At 47.4% G+C, this 18,731-nt stretch overlaps 1 protein-coding gene across 7 annotated transcripts in view; it reads right to left on the reverse strand.

Moving 5' to 3' along the window:
- AFAP1L2 (actin filament associated protein 1 like 2) overlaps positions 1-18,731 on the reverse strand; it is a 68,887-nt gene that overhangs the window by 16,957 nt on the left and 33,199 nt on the right. For 5 of the 7 annotated variants that reach the window (XM_057420936.1, XM_057420935.1, XM_057420932.1 and 2 more), the window contains exons 2-5: positions 9,205-9,336; positions 8,612-8,692; positions 4,074-4,165; positions 54-144 (exon numbers count right to left, since the gene is read on the reverse strand). In XM_057420936.1, coding sequence (XP_057276919.1) covers positions 54-144; positions 4,074-4,165; positions 8,612-8,692; positions 9,205-9,336 — 396 coding nt within the window. The remainder of the gene's footprint in view (positions 1-53; positions 145-4,073; positions 4,166-8,611; positions 8,693-9,204; positions 9,337-18,731) is intronic. The other 2 variants (XM_057420937.1, XM_057420933.1) reach the window with 1 other exon arrangement.

An 18,731-nucleotide genomic window follows, 5' to 3' on the forward strand; every position in this document is an offset into this window, starting at 1 on the left:
CTCAACTCCTCCATGTCCCGCATGAACCCCCCAGAGAGTCATCTGTGATATACCATTTACAGAGACATCGTATGGTTCAGCCTCCTCGTAGTATCCCTCTGGGGATTCAATCTTGGGCACCGGAGGTTGTTTTGTTTCAGGAATCTGCAGAAGACATAAATAAAAGCAGCACGATTTAAGGTAAAAACATCCTTGAGAACAATGGGGCAACCCATTTGCCTTACCGTGAACTGCGACTTCTGCCTGCTGCACCAACCCCCTCTAAGCTGCTCGTTGTAACTGGGGATGATCCTCTCTGCTATGGATTATCTGAACAGGGAACTAGAAGGGTGGGCACTTGGTGCTATCCCAGCTTCACATGGAAAAGTGTAGCCTGAGCAGTCGCTGGTCATGTCTCAAGTCTCTGACTGATAACAAATCAACAGCTAAACCCCTCTGCTTCAGGAGCTCTATCAGGAATCTTTAATTGTGCTTTGAGCAAAAAATGAAGGAAATGGATAAACAACACTGATGGAAAATAGGCCTTTGAAAAGAGTCCAAGTGCTGGAAAATCCCTGTGGTGCCTGCCAAACCCCTCCCTAAACACAAGCAAGGGCTGGCAGGAAGAACAGGGCCTTGATCCTTTAGAAATACCAACACATGAGAAAGCAGAAGAAAGGAGGGGGAGCTAAGAAACAAGCTTTTTACTTTTCAAGTAATTCGCATTGCTGCTGAACATAAGACAGCAGAGCTGGAAGATGAACACACAGCTTAAGCTGTTCCCAAAATACGTGGCATCCCGTCTCCCATCATGACCCAACAGTAGTGTCCCTCTGTTCACAGTGAGGTGTCCCCTCTCCTTGCCCAGGTCAGACCAGCTCAGTCATCTGACACTGGTACACTCCTCTGGCTCACAATGCTTCTACTGGCTTCTGTGCAAATCCTGGACAGGACTTCAGTGCATGTAGGGCTAAAGCCCCACTCAATCCTCCCAGGAGGACAAGGCAGAAGAACAGGTCTCTCTCTGCAGACAGCAATGTTGAAGGTTATGGATCACACATGGTCCTTCATGCCTTCATGATTGCCCTTGGTGGCCTGCAAAAGAGGGTCCAGCTGGGCACCAGCACTGCAGAGCAATTTAGGCAAGGTCAGTCCCTTTGCAGGTCATCATCAGATGCAGTTCAAAGCTGCCCACCCTGCCCTGGCTATTTCCACCAACAGGCACTACTACCCAGAAGCAGAAAGAAAGCTTTGAAGGGAAAGATTTTGTGGCCAGCAATTGCCCATGGAGTGGGATGCTGCTGAGCCAGTGGGAGCTAGGTACCAAAATCACACATTTCTGCTCCCACATGGGCGAGCTGCCCGTACCTCTGCCAACCTCACAGACTTCTCAAGTGCCTTGGATGGGAATTCCTTCCTACGTGGGCCTGCCAGATGTGTGAGCAGCCTCTGAGCTTGCTTTCCAGAGCCATACAGGACACACCGCCGGAAAACACTCGCCTCCAAACACTTCAAGGTTTAGGAACTTGTTCTAATGTGTTAAATTAAAGAAAAACAAACCCAGCCACTCCAACGCTCTACTTAATCCCTTCCCTGGCCAGGGAATGTGTTTGCAATAGCCATCTGTGGTGGCCTTCTGCATGTAACCAGCTCACATTGTGTTACAGCCATAAACAAATTGCCTACACAAAGAAACGCTGTGGGTTTATTTGACATCATCCCACAAATGTCAGGGAAGGATGGAAGGGGAAGGAGCTGCTCCATTTTGTTTCCTACAGACAATGGAAGCCAACAGGGACTAGGTGGGACTGCACCTCAGCTGCCCCAGACGCTATTTTTTAATCCTCTCTTTCCCTAAAGGCGTGGAGTTGTTTTGTCTCTATCTTAAGCCCAAAAGTATTCACTGTGTTATTTAACCCAAGGCTGGGCTTGCAGAACATTTGCCTGTTCCATTACAGCACAACAGAGCATGCAAATAAAACCCTCTTGGGCATCTGCATCCGCAGTGTGTGACTTTCTCAGTGGATGGCTGTGGAAAGAGGCAGGGCTGCCAGGGGTAGCACCAGAGGAAAGGTCACCAATGTCTCAGCCCAGCCTGCAGGACCCATTGTTTAAAGGCTGCTTTGGGACAAATCCAAAGGAATTAGTGGGATCCAGGTGGGCCACCCCTGTTGGGTTGCCCATTGACTGTTGGTGTCAGTGAATGTCAGGCACAATCTGCTGTGCAGAGGTTTATCACCACATTTCTCCTGAGCCTCAAAAGGCAGGTGTAGAGCAGCACCACAGGGTTGCTAACACCACTGCCTTGACATCACTAAACCACAGAAAACTCCAACAGCTAGAACAGGTATATTCTGAGGTTCTCTCCTAACCTGCCCATTGCTGTGTAAGGAATTGTGCTCCCTTTCCATCAAGTTCTCTCCAGCCTCGCTCCTTGAAGTATGTTCAGATACCTTTCCTGCTAACAGCTCACTTAGATGCTCACAGTGAGGAGGTACTTGACTGCTTTATCCAAAGGCAGTCGGCTCCAGTGGCAAAAGCAAGTGGGAGAAGATGGATGGCTTAGGTCCCTTAGCTAAAATTCAAGATTGCTTTTTCCTATTCCCTCACTTAACTTCCTGATTTCCCTATCAAAAGGCTGGGCTTCACCAAGCACCAGCAGAGATGTCTTGGGGACACCCATCTGCTGCTTCTGCCACCCTCCTGTACATCTCCCTGATACAACCACCTTCCCCTCTGCCTTTGAGATGCCCAAAGCCAAGCAGTGATTCCTGCTCCGGTTGCTGCTCCCAGGCAACTCCAGCTCCGGGGCTGCATCCCAGCTGTCTGTGTGGGCAGAGCCTCCCTGGACTGGAGCAGCTCCCAGCAGGCAGCCGCACTGTGTCCAAGGGTTCATCGGCTGCATCCCATCCTTTTTTTCCCATCTAACAACTCCAGCTGAGCCACACAGCCCCCTGAGCAGAAGGTCTGGGGCCTCACCCTGCATCCTGCTTCCTGGGAAAGCAGCAGATCCTCCTCTACTGTTGATGGATGCACCACCCCATCATCCTCCATGCCTCCCCTCCTCCTCATGCACACTCCCTGCCCTTCATTCCTTTCACATCCCGAAATCCCAGCTACAGCGATTCCCACGTCAGATCAACTGCTGAGCAGCAACATCCGGGGTCTCGAGGATGACCCGTGTCTCTCTAGGACAGCCATGCTGGCACAGAGACAAAATCCCACTGGAAGCTGATGGTGCGGAGCTGGACCTTGGGCAGATTTAGAGCTGCCCTACAGAAACACCTACAGCGCCAGTGACTCATCCTTGAAGACCTGTGGGCCAGCAGAACGCTCGGCATGGTCACCAATGCACAAACACAAGGCACTTCATCTGGACACAAACCTGATCTTCTCTGCTAAGGGCTCATGGTGCTGCCTGGGGATTGCACCACCATCGCACAGCTAGAGGACTTCTGGTTTGAGTAAGTTCATGTCACCAGCCCAGGCACAGCTGCTTTACAGCTCAGGGGAGATTTCCAAAGCATCATCACCTTTGTTTCTATGAACACCCCCATTCTCTTCCTTCTCTTTGCCATGGGATGTGTGCAGGTTTCCCTGGCAGGGAACACAGCCTGTTTTGCACAGTGCTCCCGCACATGCATGGGAAGCCCAAGGCTCTCACAGCTGCTTTCTCCATCTGTGCATGAGCTTTGGGAACCACAGGGGTTCCTGCATGCCCAGCCACCCTGGAACACAGCCACCCTGCCCGAGCCAACCACATCCTGACCTGCAGTGTTCACAAAGACAAAACGTACAGCTGGAAACCCATACAGGGGGGAGTGCATTTGAATATTTCGTTGTTATTTTTTTAACTACTAATAAAATTATTATTTAAAAAGTATAAAAAATAAATAAAAATAGAAAGTATTTTTTATAATTTACTTTATTATAAATAAAAGCTCCTCATGACCATTCCCGTTACTAACACACGTGGGGAGTGCTCTCTCCATTTAGCCACGCTGCACAGTACATAACATAAGTGATGCCTCAGTGGGTTCAGATCCCCAGGCTGAGGGCTGGGCAGTGAAAAGCAAAGGGTTTTCCAAACCTACCTTTGGAGGGGGGAGGTCCGGCAGGCTCTTCTGAGGAGGGGATGAATGCAGTCCCAAGTCTCCATTGGTCAAGGAGTTCCTCCGATCCAAAGCTGCAAGCCAGAAACCCAATTATATTGACAACATGTGGCATTTCCCAGCAGAGCACTTGCTGCTAGGGGCTGTGCAGGAACAGGGAGGTGCTATTTGGGTAAGAAGCAGTGACAATTACAGTGCTGCAGGGCCACTGTGTCATTTCAGGCCTTAGCCAGGAATGTGGCACTAGGAAACCCAGCAGAAGAGCTGGCCTCTCTTTTTAGGGCATGATTTTCTTTCTGGAGCGAAAACTGCGAAGCCCACACCCCTGGCTGAAACTTTAAAGGGTATTGAGAAGCAGAAAGGGCAGACAGTGCACAGTGACTGGAAATCCACATCACTTTAGCCCTCACTAGCTCTGATCCTTGCTGCTGTAAGCAGACAGAACAGCAACTGTGCCCACCTCTGCTGCCTTTCCAGAAAACTGGAGCTAATATCACCCTGCTCCCATTCAAAGGATGCTGCCTAGCTGAGCTGCACAATGGCTCAAAGCCAGCCAAGAACAGTGATTTAATCGCTACTGAAGGAAGAGCTGCTCTTGAAGGAGCCCAGGCCAACCATGCGAAAGGGCATATGGCAGCAGAATAGCTCCAGGCGACCCGTGTCTGCCTCTGAAAAGTCAGATTTTCCACACAGCTGAACCAGCAGTGATTCAGTAGCTGGAGGGTATATTGAGGGCCCCGAAAACTTGTGTTCAGTCCCTTTTCCCCCACCACACAACTCCTGGGTGGCCTCAGACAAGTGCCCAAATCCCATGACCTGCAAGATAGCTCAAAGCAGCAATGCTCAGGAACAAGTGGGAGCAAGGCACAAATAGCTGTAAAATGAAGGACTTGGAAGGCATTATACTGTGCAGAGAGGAAGTCCCCCTTTGCAGAGCATCTCTTACCAAGTATTTTGAGAGAAATACAGCTGAGGTATTCAGATATTACAAGTCCAGTAAATTAGTTTAGGATTTAGGGCCGTAATCAGCAGCAAGCTGATGCTCCAGCTCCCTTAGTCACCTGCTGATGCTCCAGCCGCATTCTTGCATACACAGAAACCACCAAGGCATTGAGCAGTGCCTGGCAGTGGTTAGCACTGCACTCAGAAGACATGGGCAGGAACTTTGTTGCATATTTTCTGGGCTTTAAAAATAGAAGCTGGAAGCCACATTACTTTGTTCACGTCTGGGGCTCGGAAGCCACAATGACAGCTCTGCCCTGCCAGGCTGCAGCCAGCTCCTGGCCTGATGGCGCAAGAGCCCAAAACACATCTCTTGCGGCAAACTGTTTCCTTTGGCTGCTCCTGATCATCAGCACTGGGTAACTTCAGTACACCAGGAAGATGTGGAGATCCACGGATCAATAGGCACCAACTCTAAGCAGCTGTGTGCACCCCACAAGTAGGGCTGCTGGATGTCTTGTAAGGTTCAGAGTAAGCTGATAAGGCTATGACTGAGTGATTGTGGAGAGATCCACCTACCAAAATACCCCATTGATTATACTACCAGAGTCATATCTACAGGTTGCTGTTGGAAGTTGTCCTTTTCTATAAAGGACCAAGGAGATGAAACCCTCAAGGCAGGCACCTTCTGTCAACAGCAGCTGCTGAGGCCATTACTGAAGCCCCAATGGGCTAATCTCCAAGAGGGGATTATCTCTGCACTCACACTTGTCCACACAGAGAACTTTTGAGGGGCCTCTTCAGCAGGCAGAAACACAGGTCAACTCACATCCTCCTGTACTAGGCAGAACCTCTCATGCTCAGCTCCATAGAAGAGAAGTCATTGCAGCAGCAAAAACCACTGCCAAACCCTTCATAAGTGGTGGCCATTTGTTCTGGACTCTGCAGCAAACCTAGCAATCATCCCACAGAACCACAGTGCCAGGAAAAAGCCGTTGGATTTCTGTACCAGCAGCTCCTCCTCCTCCCATCAACCTTGGAGCACAGGATGGAGACCACAGCTTTGGTCCTTGCCCTGCTGAAAACCTACCCACCTCCGCAGACATGTGCCCATGTACTCCAGCTGAGGAGCTGAGCGGGATATGATGGAGTTTTGATTTCCAGGCTCTGTGCAAGTAGAAACACCCCTTTAGCCTTCATCCTGTCCTGACAAGACCTATGGGAGATGTTATGGGCTCTTCTGTTCTGAGATTGCAGAGGGCAGCTAATGGTCTGCCCATCATATGAGGACAAGCAACTAACACATGCTTTCTGTATGGAAAGTCCACACAGCACGTGTTGTATAACCCTTTCTTTTCCTGCTACACACATCAGCACCACAAATAACAGGCTGCTTCCTTAGTGGGGTGGGAGAAAAGGAGTATTTTTTCCCAGACAAGCACTAACACTTCACAGGTGTCTTCTGATAAAGATGTCTCTCTAAAACACAGGATTTGGAGAATTTAGAAGAGAGAAGGAAGAAAAAGAAAAAACAGACAGCCAAAAGTCTGCTAAAATTTGTATCTGTACGAACTGCGACTTATCTGTGGGCTCTGTTCTTTGTATAGGTGAAAGTCTCCTGGTACTTGGGCTAAAAGGACCACACTGGATCACTCCTGCTTTTGATCTCCCTGTGCTGACTTCCAGGACATGCCATTTGGCTCACTGAGGAGCCCCATTGACTTGCAGGGTAGAGATTTGCTGTGTTTCTCGAGTAACTGATATCAAGTAATGATGGTGCCTTCATCACTTGCTGCAGTGAATTCGATTCCTGCCATAAAGAAGTCTCTCAAAAGCAGGGTACTGTTCAGCTTAAATCCTTACCAATGAAATTGGATGTAGATACAGTGAGCAGTGAAGTATGTATTGCAGAAATAGCATGTTTTAAGGTTTCAAGGGGGGGACTTTAAGAGCGCAAGTATTATGACTTGGAAAGTGCTTCACCCTGTGCTGCTACAGCACACTTGAGCATGGCTATGGTGGTGAATAAACTCCGCAAGGCACAAGAGTTCCTGTTGGCCTCAGCTGCAAAAGTGATCACCACATCCCATCAAAGGCTTTTGGTGAAACAAAGTGCACAGAGCATCAGTAGATAAATCGGTTAAAGGGAGTGACATAATCACTGGGACATCTGTATCACACTCCCCTCACCAGTGAAGTACTAGGCCCCTCCATCTGCTAAACCCAAACCTGCAGGTCCCACCACTGACCAGACAGGCACTGATCTCTCCATCCCATTACAGAGGTCGGATCAGGGCTGCACACCCAGCTGCAGCTATGGCTAAGATCCATACATGTGTCTCACTGACTTCAGCATTTCCAAGTAACTCAGAAGTTTTACTTGGAATAGGGAGGTCAGTGAAGTGCCAGGTCTCACAGGGAGTGACTGAGTGGGTAGGCTCATGGCCTTGATAGGGAAAAGTCTGAAATAAGAGAACCAACTCTAAAAATAAGTTGTCTGAAATTTGCCTTCATGTTCCAGCACAGTGGATCGGTGCAAGCCTTATTTTATCCACCCAAAGGAGAACTTATATAAGGAGATGTTTCTGTTGCTGCTGAGCAGCTGGAGCTACAGGGAGGCTGTTCAATCCTGTTACACAGCATTGCAGCATCACCCAGAGGGCCCCATCATTGGCGACACTGGGGTTGCACATGTCATCTGGGAGGACATCCTGTTGTCAGGGGTATTGAAGTTCACCTAAATTCAGCTGCAGGTAGTTTAAAAGACAAGACAAAACAAACAAAACCCCACCACAAAACAATAAAACCAAACCAAACACCTCTATAAATGGAGCTATCCCAACTCCTGCAGGACCAGCATGCCAGCAGCACTGATGCATCCTCTTGTCTCATCCATTTGGACTGGAAACTTTGGGTAGGGTCAGCCTCAGACTAGGTGTGTATTAAGGAGATGCGTGTCACTAATAACCTCACTCTGCTGCTATCAGAACCAGCTTTTGCGATGAGCTTCAAGGAACAGGAACATTTTAAGACTATTATGTTCTTTGCTGTGTTACAAATTCAAAACCTGGGAAGTCTGAAGTCAGTATTTTACCTAGGTTTAATCTCCTGGCTTGCACACTGCAGAGATCTCGCATCCCCAGGAGATGAGGGTGCTCTGCCCATGCAGATAACGAGGGAACTGGCCTGGTAAGGTTGGGATGACACAGAGCAATACACTAAAGAAGACACATGCTTTCAAGGTCTCAGCGAGGTGAAGCGACTTGCTTTGTGGCCAAAGGAAAGATGAGGGCTTCCTTAAATACCTCAGGCACTGAAGCTTTAAGCCTTAGAAGGCAACGTTTTTATCCCAAAAATAACACCTTCCAAAGTGCTTCTTCCAGGAATAGCCTCACAGTGTTGGCAAGGACCACTGTTTCTGAGGGAATGTCATGAAAATGGCAGTCCTTCCACACCATCAACTGCCTCAGCCCTCAGAGCTGACAGAGGGGGCCCCACTGGTAAAGCAAGACTCTAACCATGTGTGCCTTCATCACCACCATTAGTCATGATGCAACCATTAATCTTCATCTCCCTACCTTTATCTTGCTTCTCCTGGTCACCCTGCTGTTTATGGATGGTCACTTTGTTCATATAAATATATTCCTCATCGCCACCTGCAACCAGAGGGAAAAGTGAGCTCTTTACCCACACTCTGCTTCCATGTTGCTAAGCTTCTCCACAAAGACAGATGTGAAAAGTGTCTCTGCTGAATACATTTATGGAGAACATGTTGTTGAGGCAATGTAGGATAAAAACCCCAAGCAATAATAAAAAGCAGAAAAATTAAGTGCTTTATAGTCAGGAAATTCCGTCAGTTAAAGTTTCTACTTAAACATTAAACTTGGCCAAATGGTACATCCTGTGTATCTTATAAAGTGGATTAAATAAACTTAAGTTTTAATAAAGAAAACAGAAAGGATCAGGAATCTTGGGAATCCTTTGCTTGTAAAGCTGGACGCATAACTATAGTAATTTTACATAAACAATTAGAGGTCACTGCAAAAACAACCTCTGTTTAATTTTCTCCTTCTAATTTTCATGTCCCTCTTTCCCACCAGCCTCCAAGAAAACACTGCTTCAGGACCCTTCAGCAATCCCCATGAGCCCAGTGCCCCGTGCTTCTTGTCTTTACCAGTGGACTTGGTGTAGACCCGCAGGAGGTCAGAGAGGAAGCTCTTCTTCAGGACGGCAGTGCTGCTCAAGCTCTCCTTGTCCAGGATCTGCAGAAAATCTTCCAGTTCTGTGAGCAGCTGCTCAAGAGCTACAACAGCAACAGAGACAACGCTTGGCAAAGCAGTTGGGTGGCATTCAAAGAGGACATACATTAATGCCGTGTTTTCCATGCAGGAATAATCCCTATTTCATATGCAGCTTGAACCATTCTTTTAGTTTTGAAAAGAAAGTGGGCCCCAAAACCCAAAAGCCTCCAACTTCCCTTCGTCTGTTCATACAACAGTAAAATCCTGTATAATTACCTGTTCTTCTTCTTATAGGACTTTTTGCTCAAGGTGGGAAAGCTTGAAGGGGTTTTGAGTACTGGGGCTGAGATTACACAAAAGCAGCTAGCGAGATCTTGAGTCTCAGCAGACATTCAAACCCCATTTGTATTGGGACCTACCAAACCCACTGCTTTTTCCTTCCTCTTTCTAAGCCTCCTCCTTATTTCTCTTTCTGTAATGACTTGAAAATGTTTATGTGTGCCTCCTAAAAAGAGACAAAAAACCACCTCAAAACCTCCACGTACACAAGTGATAATTCAGTAACTTCTCAAGCCATCTTGCTTGGCTAGTGACAGCAGAGATCATTGTGCCACGTGGAACTGAGGACCCAAGACTGAGCGACATCTCAAGCAACCTTAAGGAAAATCAGCCCTACCAAAGACATCCCTACGTACCTACATCAAGCCACTCCCCAGCACGGGCAGAGGCTAAGCCAGGCTAATAAGTTCATTTTCCTCGTGAGGAGGTGCTGCTCAACGCCACCACCGACAAACCACCCCACTGACAATGCTCACTCTGAAGCAACAGGCGTTTAATTGCTTGCTTTTGTTCACACTGAAGTTTATCACGGGCTAATTAGCAGCAGTGGCAGGAGCCGGTCCCAGGGAGGAAATAACAGAGTATTATGTGGAAAGAGGAAGTGCTGTGCACGAATGACAGCGTGTGGGAAAAGCTCGGAAAACCCAGCCAGGGCTGTTCCTCCCCTTTGGAGGCACCCCTGCTTCCCCACTCCATTGCTCCCTGATCTTAAGGAGCTGCGAGAGAGATGGGTTCTCCCATTGGCCATTACCAGGCTGTGCCTCCTCAGCACGTCACCAAGGAACGTGACTTATGGATAACTGAACTGGGGCAATGCTCCACTCCCTTTACTTACAGCATTTCCATGCCATGTGTTCCCATGGTACACCTATGTGTTCACATCAATGAACTAGGACTGTGTTAACAGTTTGGTTCCACAGTGCAAAGCATCTGAAGCATGTGTGGTTTAAGTGCTACCACCTCCAAGGTCACAAAGAACATTTGTTTAAGAGCAGGAGAAAGCCATCACCTTCATACTTCCCTGTCTTTAGCCACCAGATGACCCTTCCTTGGGTGAATACATGTTAGAAGATTGATACAAAAAAGGCAAAAATGACCCTGTAAAGGTTTATGCTGCTAGCCATTGGCTGAAAACCAGGCTACTGCTCTCAAATTGTATTAATTTCACCAGCTTGACTGTAGAACAATAATGACTCCAGATCGATCAATAACGGCTCAAGCGAACCTACTAAGTAGTAGTTCCTCGCACTTCATTTTACACCCCCCTTACACCAAACTAATTCTCATCTGGTCTGATTTAGAACCAGTAGAGAATGGAAAATGCCTGTATCATGCTGCATTAACCTGAATGTTTTTGCTAGCTGCTGTTTTGCTCAGAGAAAGCAAAAGTCACTTCAAGAAACAATGGCTTTTTTCATTAGCTATAAGGAAATTGGTACTACGTGTTGACAACAACATCAGATGGCACTGATAATCATTAAACAATGAACTGGGAGCATTTGGTGTGAAACCCACTCATAACCAGCTTCTCTCAAGCTTCAAGGTCCCTGCTGCTTCTAAGTTTAAGGAAGCTCCACTGGGGTAAATGACAGCCCTGCTGTACTCACTCATCTGCTTCAATGGCTTATTTCAGACAATGTAAATGGTGATCAGTTCCTGCTGGTCAGGTCTGATGGACAGGACATTTGTGTCAGGGATGGTATCAGAAGAATGCAGCTGTTGGGATGTTGGTTGATGAGAAACCTGACATGAGCCATCAGCGTGCACTCGCAGCCCAGAAACCAACCATGTTCTGGGCTGCATCAAAAAGAGTGTGAGCAGCAGGTCAAGGGAGGGGATTCTCCCCCTACACTCCACTCTTGTGGAACCCCTTCTGCAGCCCTGATCCAACTGTGGGGCAACAACACAAGAGGGATGAGGAGCTGTTGGAGTGAGTCCAGAGGAGGTCATGGAGATGCTGCAAGGGCTGGAGCAGCTCTGCTCTGGAGCGAGGCTGAGAGAGCTGGGCTGGGTCAGCCTGGAGAAGAGAAGGCTCCTGAAGGGGAGACCTTAGAGCAGCTCTGGTGCCTAAAGGGGCTGCAGGAAACCTGGAGAGGGGCTTTGGACAAGGACCTGTAGGGACAGGCCAAGGGGAGTGGCTTTAACCGGCCTGAGGGGAGACTGAGATGAGCTCTTAGGCAGAAGCTCTTCCCTGTGAGGGTGCTGAGGCCCTGGCCCAGAGAAGCTGTGGCTGCCCCATCCCTGGCAGTGTTCAAGGCCAGGCTGGATGGGGCTTGGAGCAACCTGCTCTAGTGGAAGGTGTCCCTGCCCATGGCAGGGGGTTGGAACTGGATGAGCTTTAAGGTCCCTTCCAACCCAAACCAGGCTGTGGTTCTATGACTTTAAAGTTTCCATGTATTAAAAAAATAAATGTAATTAGTATCTGAAGCAGGTCAGCTCCAACAAGAGCCCACACGGATGTCACAATATGGGGTTTGCAGGAAAGGGGGTACAATTAAGGGGGTATAATTCCCATTCCCTCCTCCACCCCCACAACTACACATAATGACTTTAGTCTTTTCCCAAGCATCCACAGCTAACACACACACACAGGGCTCTGCACTTATGAATAGCACAGCCTATACAGTAGATTACATTTTCCAGCCCACCAAAGCTGAATTCAGGCTTCTGTTGACTCAAAGCAACTCATTTAGGATGTGATCCTGGGGCCACAGAGGTCAGCAGAAAGTATCTGTCAGACTTCAATGGATTCAGACTTCAGGGGCTAGAGAGATTCATTTTGCTCTTCTTCAGCAAGAAACAGCATATAAACCATCTGCTTCTATGCAAGTATCTCTTTGATCTCAGCTGGACATTCCCAATCCAAACCAGATACCTGTACAAATAAACTGCCGTTGAAATGAATGTGACCATTCATCCTCTCATATCTGAAGAGCAAGCCAATACTCAGAGCATGATGAATGTGAGAAGTAAGAATCAACATCATGAGGGTCTGTAAGATCCTCTGTGCAAGCAAGTATTGCAGCAGGGCCCAGAACGTCAATATGACTAAAGACAATTGAGAGCTTACGTACATCAAATCATCTCAGGATTCTGAACGCTGGAAACCTATGATGTTGTGGTGATGATGTACGGAACACGCTCATGGTAAAACCAGTTTGGTAGTTACCCAAAGCAGCCTGAAACAAGTGTGTCTTGTTATCTTAGCAGTTTAGAAATGAGAGCACACAAAGAGATGATTCCTGTAGCGCGGTTTGCAGGGTGATAGTTACAGGTGCAAGGAACATGTTTACAAAATCAAATGGCTATGAGCAGCAGAATGAGAGATCAGAAGTAGACAGAAGCCCAAGTCTCAAGACAGCGCAATACTCAGGGATGCATTTGAGAAGCCTTCCACAGCTACATTGCTATTCTCAGCTCTCATAGCACTTCTTTGTGAACCCCCAGTGCAGTGGGACTCCAGTAATCTTTCCAGCACCATCTCAAGTAAATATCTCCATAAGGCTTGCAAAAATTCAGCCTAATTCATGTAAAAGAGGAGATTACCTCTAAGGTTAAGATTGGCCCAGAAGAATTAAGAGACTTCGCCAAGGTCACTGTGAACGCCTCTCCTGAATCCAGCCCTCTCAAGTCCCAGGATATGACGTACTCCATCTCCTCAAAAAGCATGGCTGCAGATATGGGGTACCACAAGATATCACAGCATACCTTGTATCATGCTGCTCTTCTTCATGGGCAGAGGCAGCAGTCACCAGATAAAACCCATGAAGATTTCACAACACAACATGGGGAGAGCTGTAAGAGCATCATAGTCAATGTAAAACTTAACTTATTTGCACCTGCAGTGAGTGGATATTCATCTCTGAAAGGACTGAACTTTAAAGGGTATAGAGATGCCACATCTTTACTGATGCAATAAGGACTTAGAGGATGGGTTTACAAAGAGAACTACCAGCTCCTCCTGCATGCACTTAAATGCATGGCGAGAGATGTTCTCCCTCCTTTTACAGACACTCCCAGGCATCCCTCTGACCACAGCAGACTCTCTCTGTCTGAAGACAGTGACTTTGGTCACAGCAATAAGCAACGGATTGCTTGAAACACGACTACTCTGTTTCAAGGGCAATTCAGTAGCAGTAGGACGGAACTGAAAAGGGCTTCTTTTGGCAGGAGTTTATGGCCTTTCTTTGCAGACAGAGGCTCTTGCATTGCAGCAGTGTCTATCCTAGTTCATGGGAAGCTAGAGCCAAAAATGCAGCAGCTTGCAAAGCCCCCATTGAGGAAGCACATTCCTTGTGAAAGAGCTGCCAATTTTGCCTGACATCAAGGTCACTGAAAGGTAAATGACCATTAAATGAGATTATAAAAGCCATTCCTACCAATAACCACTGATCTTTGTCATTGTGCTACAATAACAACCTATGTCTACATCTAATTACTTCATGCCTTGGCCTTATGAGGAAATGGAAAGAGAGGCTCGGAATGAACTTCCATTCAAGTGTTTTAGTAACCACTGGGCAGGATTATATTGGATCATTTAATCTAAATTCAATTATTTATTTTACCCAGGTGGAGGGGCCCCAGCCACCAGACGAGGAACTGTAATAAGATACATACTGAACAGCAAACTCTTTCCTCTGCTGAGAGGTGAAAGATAAGGAGTATCATTTGCTAACAGGAAACTAAGGCATAGAGAGATTAAGTGATTTGTCCAAGGATATGGGTGTATTCTCCAGCAGATCAGGAATACAGTCCAGCTTTCCTGTGCCCCAGCCTGCAGATCGCACTCCCAAACCACCCTTCCTTGGATCCTGAAACTATGGGAGACTTCCCACCCTCCTGTCGAAAACAGGATCTGGGGTTGGTACTTTTGACTTGACCCCTTATGGAAGGGGCTGGGCTAAGCTGCTGGCAATCCGCACAGATTCAGCACATACCTGCAGCCTGTGGCATGCCAGGACTTTTGCTTCAAAACCCTTGGGAAATCTAGAGATAGTGGAACTGATGCCAGCGTCACGATTCATGCATGCATCAGACTGCAGAAGCAGAGAGGCTCCTGAGGGGCACCGAGGTACCTGCACATCCCCGACTGCCTCCTTAGTGCAGTACATCCCATGGCACCCCTTTCAGCCCCCATTTCCCACTGGCCAGCCCCAGCTGCCAGCACAAGTATTCCCTAGAGGCTTCTTTGGCAGAAAGCAGTTCCTTTCTTGTCCTAGTTTCTTTTTCCTTTCGCTGCATAAAATCAATAAGGCAGCTGACAAGTGTGCAGAGAGGACAGGCGGGTACAGAGACAGCATTCAGGCTGCTGAATAGCGGGTGCTGTCAGCAGAGCAGGAGGACCCAGCCCAGGCCTCCTTGGCTCATTTGGAGTCTTACAGTAACAGTCGGCTTTTGCAAGTGGGAAAAGTCACCCATGATGACAGCTAGAGAAGGCCATTCTCCCCAGCTGTGAGGAAAGGCAGATGTGTGGATGGTGACAGCTGTAACAGCTGGATGACCCCTACACGGGGCCACCTTCCAAACCAGCAGAGTGGATCCTTTCTCAAGCAGACCAGCCCTCCTCATCATGCTGGCTTCAGGGTGTTGAAGCGGAGCAGTGAAGCAAAGGGTAAAGCAATGCTTTGGCCCTTCTGCAGTGGTTATGGCTCCTCTGCCCTGCTCTGGATATTGCTGGCTTCATCACACATGCACAATGTAATGCAAGAAACGACATGGTGAACAGCATGTCCAATACAGCACCAGGAATAGGCAACATTGAACCCCAGAAGGCTGCTCTTCTGAAAATCATCACCCTGAAGCCCCACCAGCATTCACTCAGGGTGATGAGCAGAAGAAAGCACACAAGTGCAGAGTAAAATTTACCAGGTTGGTTTTGACAATCAGAAACCAGGCTTTACTTCCTACACTTGCACCTGCGGTGCCTGGGCAGCCTTCCTTGTAGCTTTCCGTGGGAAAAGGAAGAAAATCCCCAGCCTGTTGTTGTCCAGCTGAAAGTGCTCCACTTTTTCAACAGAAAAATAACTAAGTCTATAAATACTTGGAGACAGAAGAAATCTCCCCACAGCAAGATGAGAAGTGCTATATTTATCGAAGAAAGAAATTAAAACCCCCACCAAGTTTCTGGTAAACAGTGAACTTCCTCATTGGGGAAATCACTGCTGGATTAAACAAGATTAAAGGCAAAATTCACAAGCCTGAGACAAGATAAAATCCCTCACAATAAGAAAACTCTAATCTTGGAGAACTCCTGTCATAGTTCTCCTATTAAACCAGACAAGTGCCAGACAGTTATGACCACTGTCCCAAAGCAGTCTGATTTTCAGGCATAATGAGTTCTCAAAAGGAAGAAAGAAGAGAAAAAAATCACCCAGACTGCTTCTATTGATGCACCTACAGCCCAGCATCGCCTGGCTTCACACCCATGTTAGGAGCATTAGGCTCCTCTTTGTTGCAAAGCATGAATCATGGAAGGAGAGAGGCAAACAATGTGTCTCACTGGTTGTGGGCTGTGAACTGTGCAGATGAACCCGAGCAGCTCTGCGTGGGCTGCTCTGGAAGCTCGAACAAGACCCGTATTGAGAAGGAGCAGCTCTAACCTAGGAACTCTGAACTTTAACAGAACGGCAGCAGAAAGTGCACACAAAGCTTTTTTTCCCAGTTAGCTGAGCAAACAACAGGCTTCTCTTCCCTCCTGGAAGGTGGGAAACAGCATCCAAGAAAAATTACAGAAAAAAAAAGATAGAAGAGAAGCAAAACATGAAAATCACTGAGTTCTTACTGAGCTGTCTTGTATTTTAGTCCCATGTCGCTTTATTATATGCAATAGAGAGCATAGGCATGAAACTTCAGGGGTAACACAGTGATGTCTTTCTTTGCAAAGGGTCTCAGTTTTCCCATGACAGAGCAACCGGTGAGTCATTGGAGGTCTCACACTGCCAAAAAACTTTGTTGGACACATCTTCGTACCATGCCATGTTAGCAGACTGCCCATCAAATCAGAAGATCCCCAAAGCTTTACTAGGCTATGGGCTGCAGGTCTGTGCTTAGGTAGTTAGCAATGGATGTATCATCAGCAAATGGAGACTTATCACAAAGTGCCATGGAAAACCATGCCGGGACCTGGGATGGATCAGAATGTCACCCTGGAAGTGCTGCATCTTCAGTGTGTTGGAGAACCAAGTCACACATTGGTTGTGTAATGTGGTAATGCCTATTGGGACAGAGCCCAGCTAGCAAAACATCAGCTCAGTAGCCAAGACAGTAAGGACTGACTCAAACCAGGATAGCTGTCAACTAGAAAACTGTGGACTAAGTTAGGCAGGGCAGGCTGTTAAAGAGGGTACTCTTTCTAAGGTAGATGTCCCTAAGCAGGGCCTATTGGGATCCCTTCTCAGCAGGGAGGAAAACAATCTCAAATTGTACAACATAGAAATCACATTTGCTGCCAAGCCCCTGCTGAATCCCACAGTGTTGTGACACACGCATGATTTCCTCTAAAGACTGATTCCCTTCTCTCCCCATGGTCCTTTCTGCCTGTTTTTCCCCTTACTCTTTCAGTTTTCAGTAAGATGGGTGGCTGGTTTCGGTTTCTTTCTGTCTCGAGAAGTCTTGCTCTCCTCTCCATCATTCCATGTGGTTGACTTCACTGCAGGGGTTGGTGACCACCTGACCTGCAATTTAAACTACATCCGTTGTTTGCTATCTCATGTAATGCACAGCTATATCCAGGAAGGGGCTACTCAAGACGTGTCTGATCAAGTAGAACAGCTGTTTTCAAGGAAAAGAAACATACAAAAACCTCCACTACATAACAAACACATAGGGCTCTACTGCTGGAACCCAGCACAAGGAGGCATCCCACAGCTCAGCCCAGTTTTGTTCTCCTCTGCTTTAATGAGGTCTTTGCTCCACGAAGGTGACCGACCACATGTGCTCCTGCACCTCAGCTCGGGTCTTTGCCATAGCCTCTGGGTTAAGGAGCATCGTTGTAGTAAAAACTGTGTCAAACTTTGCATCATCCTTGTTCATCACTCTGCATGGTTACATCTAGAGGAAAGTACATTTCTATCCCTCTTTGCATTACAGAATAGCAGGCACATGGCTGACTTAACACCTACCAGAACCAGCCACCACAGGAGCCCCTCTTTCCCATGGAAAAAGGAAGCCTGGATACCACATTCCCAAAACAGCAACAAGGAAAATGCAAGGTCCTGATGAGATTAACTATCACAATGACTGTGAACGACAGCTTTCAAACAACACCCCACGGTTTGTACCACTTCAATACAAATAATGGAGGTTAACTGCCAAAACCGTCTGGAGATGGATTTCTCTCTTGCAGGCAAGACAAATTAAAGGAAGCTGCCAGATACACAGAGGGCTGTGTTGTTTTCAAGAGAAGACATGCACACTCACATACGCATGCATACACCCTCTGAAGGCCTCATATCAAAGCATTTTCCCACCATTCTCTGTTGATTTAATGGCATCATTCTCCAATGAACAATAGAAACATAACAGAAGGGGAAAGCAGTTATGTCTGAGAAAGCAAAAGCAAGAGCTCTGGGGTCAGAGAAAAAGACAGACACACAGCCGTGGAGTTCCCAGTCTTTTCCTTGCCGTTTCCTCTGCAGCAGGGGCTCATCTAGCCGTGCCACCCACAACAGCCAGGGCTGGGCCTCCATTCCTACAGCTGAAAAGCAGAATGACTACTCAAGGCTATTGCACTAGTTCAGGGGAAAACCAGCTTTTAAAGTATCCTGAAGTATATGAGGGTAGGCTGGCAGAGCCTACAGAAACATTGCTATTGATTGCTAGATTTCTTCCTTAATAATCTTGCTCAATCCCTTGTCCAAACACTGCACACAGCCCTCATCCATCCTCTTCAGGGTGACCTGGGAGCCTAAATACCAGGAGGGAGCACATGAGGTGCTGAGGTGCATGTGAGGAGCATATGCAGCTGAGGTGCTGAGCACTGTTGATGCAGCAATGTGCAAACCAGAGATGTTTTCTGGAAATTGACAGTCATCAGTAGACAAATATACTCCAAAAATGAGAACAAAAAACCCCAAACACCACTCCCCCAAAATTCCCCAACCTACAGGCATCACCAGTG

This window comes from Pezoporus wallicus, unplaced genomic scaffold (assembly GCF_028554395.1).
Source record: "Pezoporus wallicus isolate ANWC-B61680 ecotype Strahan unplaced genomic scaffold, APGP_CSIRO_Pwel_v1 contig_3365, whole genome shotgun sequence".
NCBI lineage: Eukaryota > Metazoa > Chordata > Aves > Psittaciformes > Psittacidae > Pezoporus > Pezoporus wallicus.